The sequence below is a fragment of the Garra rufa genome, chromosome 17 (genome assembly GCF_049309525.1).
Source record: "Garra rufa chromosome 17, GarRuf1.0, whole genome shotgun sequence".
Lineage (NCBI taxonomy): Eukaryota > Metazoa > Chordata > Actinopteri > Cypriniformes > Cyprinidae > Garra > Garra rufa.
Genome location: NC_133377.1, coordinates 17,029,244 through 17,032,895, shown reverse-complemented (window position 1 = coordinate 17,032,895; position 3,652 = coordinate 17,029,244). Strand labels below are relative to the sequence as shown.

The 3,652-nt window shown below is 37.5% G+C and overlaps 1 protein-coding gene across 1 annotated transcript; it reads right to left on the bottom strand.

The window, feature by feature from the left end:
• Positions 1-312: 312 nt before the first annotated feature.
• On the bottom strand, positions 313-1,827 carry LOC141289309 (stonustoxin subunit beta-like). The gene is made up of 2 exons (XM_073821432.1): positions 1,749-1,827; positions 313-1,398 (listed from the first exon to the last, which is right to left on the bottom strand). The coding sequence occupies exons 1-2, from the start codon at positions 1,825-1,827 to the stop codon at positions 878-880; spliced, it is 600 nt and encodes a 199-aa protein (XP_073677533.1). The 3' UTR covers positions 313-877.
• Between the last annotated feature and the right edge of the window lie 1,825 nt (positions 1,828-3,652).

Below are 3,652 nucleotides of genomic sequence, written 5' to 3'. Positions count from 1 at the left end.
GTTCGGAAACATTATTTTAAGGTAAAAAAAGTTACTTGGTGGTGCTTAAATGGGAATATACTTCAGAGATATTTTACTTAAACAAATTTTTAGGGGTGCCAATAATTGTGGCCAACATGAACAAGAGAAAAACATTTATTTCATAATGAGATTCCCACCCATTTTCCATAATTTTACTTCAATGAAAGGTTAGAATTTTTTTATTTGTTAAATTCCCGTTCTTAGATCCACATCTCTGCCTGCCTTCTCTGCAAGAAAAAATTACACCTTCCGTCTAAATTCTAAAGCAAAATCTTATCCCAAGAGCTTCATTTCAAATTTTCACAAAATAAAAACAATATTGTCCTCACACAAATATAATTTATGTCCACAAAGTCTGCATTAACAGATGTAACAATATTTAATAGCCAACGTAAAATAAATTAGATAACACCAAAACTGTTTAAATGTAGTTCTAAATCTGAAGTTCTGTTTTAATGTCAACTCAGACTGATAACTGTAATTTCCACATTTATCCTTATTCCAATCAGAAAGGTAATTGGATGTGGTGAGTTGTTGCTTGAATGGCATACATAATCCACACTGATATTTGAGTAAATATTGAGTAATGCTAATGTATCACTCCAGAGCGTGTTTCCAGAATGCATATTGTTATTGTTAGTCCTATTGTAATCATGCTAACATGCAATGTATGTAATATAGACAGTTTAAACTGCATGTGTCAGTATACTGGACATCTAATTTTCCTTCAAATTTGTTACATTAAAATATACAGTAAATTAAGTTTCCTAAAATGTATAACAGTAGGACACAAAAATAGTATATAACACAAATATGTCCAGTAAAATTCCAGTGTGTCCAGTATATCAGTAGAAAATCACAGTTTTATTGATGATTTAAAACCAACCAGAAAGCCAGGATAGAGCGGCTGAGTGAATGTGGTCTGGACTGTGTGGATGAGGTTCATTGTGTCAGAGACGCTGTAGAAGGATAGAGTTCCTGCACTGTGATCCACATACACTCCTATTCTTCTGCAGCTGGAGGGAACAGGGAGTTCAGTCTCTTTGTTATTGTGCCAGAATGAGAAACTGGAGGGAGAGCAGGACAAACTCCAGGACTGATCATTACATCCAAATAAACACTCATCACCAGATCCCTTCCTCCTGATGCTCTTATATGAGACAGATATACACACACCAACATTCCCACTCCACTCAACCTCCCAGTAACAGCGTCCACTCACACTCTTACTACACAACACCTGAAGACATTTATCAAATCTGTCTGGATGGTCAGGATACGGGTGGAGTTTGTCAGCGTTAGTCCCCACTCTGTTCCCTTCAGACAGGCGGAGGAGTTTATGTGCAGTGTTTGGATCCAGAGTGAACTGACAGGAATCTGATGATAAAATGCAATTGTTTTGTTAGACACTGATTGTAGCTTAAACATTAATTGCTTAAAAATCTCAAAGTTCACTCCAAAGGGAGATAGTTAGTTTGTAAAAGATCCCTTTTTAAGAACGGCTCCTTTGGACTACAGTGTTTGATTTCCGGGCGTTATGATGAGGGTTGGGTATCGAGAACCGGTTCCATAGAATCAGTTCCAAATTTCCAATAACCAGGTATTCGATAAGACGTGCATTTCGATTCCCCTTAACAATTCCTGCGTTCGCATTTGTAATGTGATTTTTAAACTATTTAAGTGCAGGAAGGAAAAAAAAAACTGCACTGTTTGCGTGCAGCACACACATCTGAAGCGCGAGCATAGAGGACAGCGGTCCCAATGAGGTTTCCCGTCCTGTGTCCGTTCTTGAACAGTTCCATGCATTTCCACTGCAGAAAAGGTTGTTCTAAAATACGTCAGTGTATTATCATAAACATAGCGTATTTTTTTTTTTTTTTTGTCTTAAGTGAACGTAAACAGATGAGAAAGAAAACGCATGTGTAAGTATGTTTAGACGTGTGTTTAGTGTTAAAGAAACAGCCGTCTAATAAATGTGCCGCCTGTCATTAATGTAAATTAAAGAACAAAAGAAAATCATTAACTGACTGAATATCTTTCGTCAATTTAATGAGGCTAAATCAATATTTTATTTATGAAAAGAAAACTCTGCAGTGTTTTTAAACTTTTAATTTCAATTTCTGTACCTGACATTTGTTCAGGTTTATTTATTTAAGCTATTGCTAATTGATTTGTTTGTTTCTATTTTATTACTTGTCTTTAACAATTTAATGTTAGAAATTAATATTAGTTTAGTTTTTTTTTTCTGTATTTTTTTAGTAAAACCATAGGCACAAGACAGCAAATATGTTTGACATCTAAATGTTTGACTTGATTTTTTATTTTTATCCTATTGGAATCAGAGTTTAGGAATCATTAAGAACTGGAATCAATAAGCATAATTGGAATCAGAATCGCAACGTGATATACATCAGAATATCATTAAAATAAATCCCGCCTATGGAAATCAAATGTTTGGCGGATTAGCCTTAAGGTGTCACGAATCAGATGAGGTCAGGGTCCAAAATGCAGGGAAGGTGAATTTATTAGTTAAACAATAAACAAAACACACAAAACCAACAAATAAAACAAAAGGCCAACACAGCACAACACGACTAGAATACAAAACCAAAGATAAACAAAACAGGAAACACGGTCTAGGGGTCCGTTCTTCGTACCTCACTAACTAAGTTAGCTGGATTTGATTGTTGACGATTTTGCGTGATCTTGGATCGTTCGGTTCTTCGAAGCTCATCCGGGACTTGCTGTCATAGTAACAGGTCCGCAAACTTAAACCTGCTCGCTGCGCTCCTGACAGGTTATGATTGGTTGAAATGGCGAGGTTACATCTGATTGGTTAAAGAGCACGACTGACACGGACTGACTCACGTGGGAAAAGAAAAGTATTTTGCAAGAAAGTGTAGAAAATAATTACAAATCATCCACACATGAATGATGACCACAGCTACACACACACACACACACACACACACACACACACACTAGTAGTATGTATATATATATATATATATATATATATTTATATATATACTACCCAGTACCGCCGCTCCCTATACGCAGAGTACGCAGTCTGCGTAGGGCACCAACTCCCAGGGGGGCATCATCCCAGCTGCTCAAAAATATATATTTTTATTATTTTATTATTTTTATTATTATTTATTTTAGTTTTTATCAAGGGGCAACCTTCCGGTCTCCCTCGTGAAACCAACACGGAAGTGACTGAAACGTACTCGGTTACTAACGTAACCTCGGTTCTCTCTAGAGAGGGAACGAGTACTGCGTAAGAAGTATCTTACGCTAGGGAACGAGTACTGCGTAAGAAGTATCTTACGCTAGGGGAAAATCCTTTTCTGCGAGATATTGAAGCCAAAAATTATCCTTAATTTTGAAATAATGTAAAGCGCGTTGCAGCAGCATACAGACATAGGCGAAACAGCTTGCGCGCCTATTGGCTGCTCTGCGGCAACTGCAGCAGCCTATTAGAGCGAGGCCTGACGCGACGCCAGATCCAATGGGGGCATTTCGCGCCCTTTGCGTCGCTTCGCGCCCTTTTCGTAGCTTCCCGCCTAAAAGGGCGTGGTCTAGACCTATAAATATCGCTCATAGGCAGCTATTATCTGGTTTTTCATCA

What these genes read in the sequence shown, in the direction of transcription:
- LOC141289309 (XM_073821432.1), bottom strand. Translation starts at nt 1,827, where the DNA reads ATGCATGGAACTGTTCAAGAACGGACACAGGACGGGAAACCTCATTGG. An exon ending in TCTATGCTCGCGCTTCAGAT is followed by an intron (nt 1,399 to 1,748) that starts GTGTGTGCTGCA and finishes TTTTATCATCAG; the next exon opens with ATTCCTGTCAGTTCACTCTG.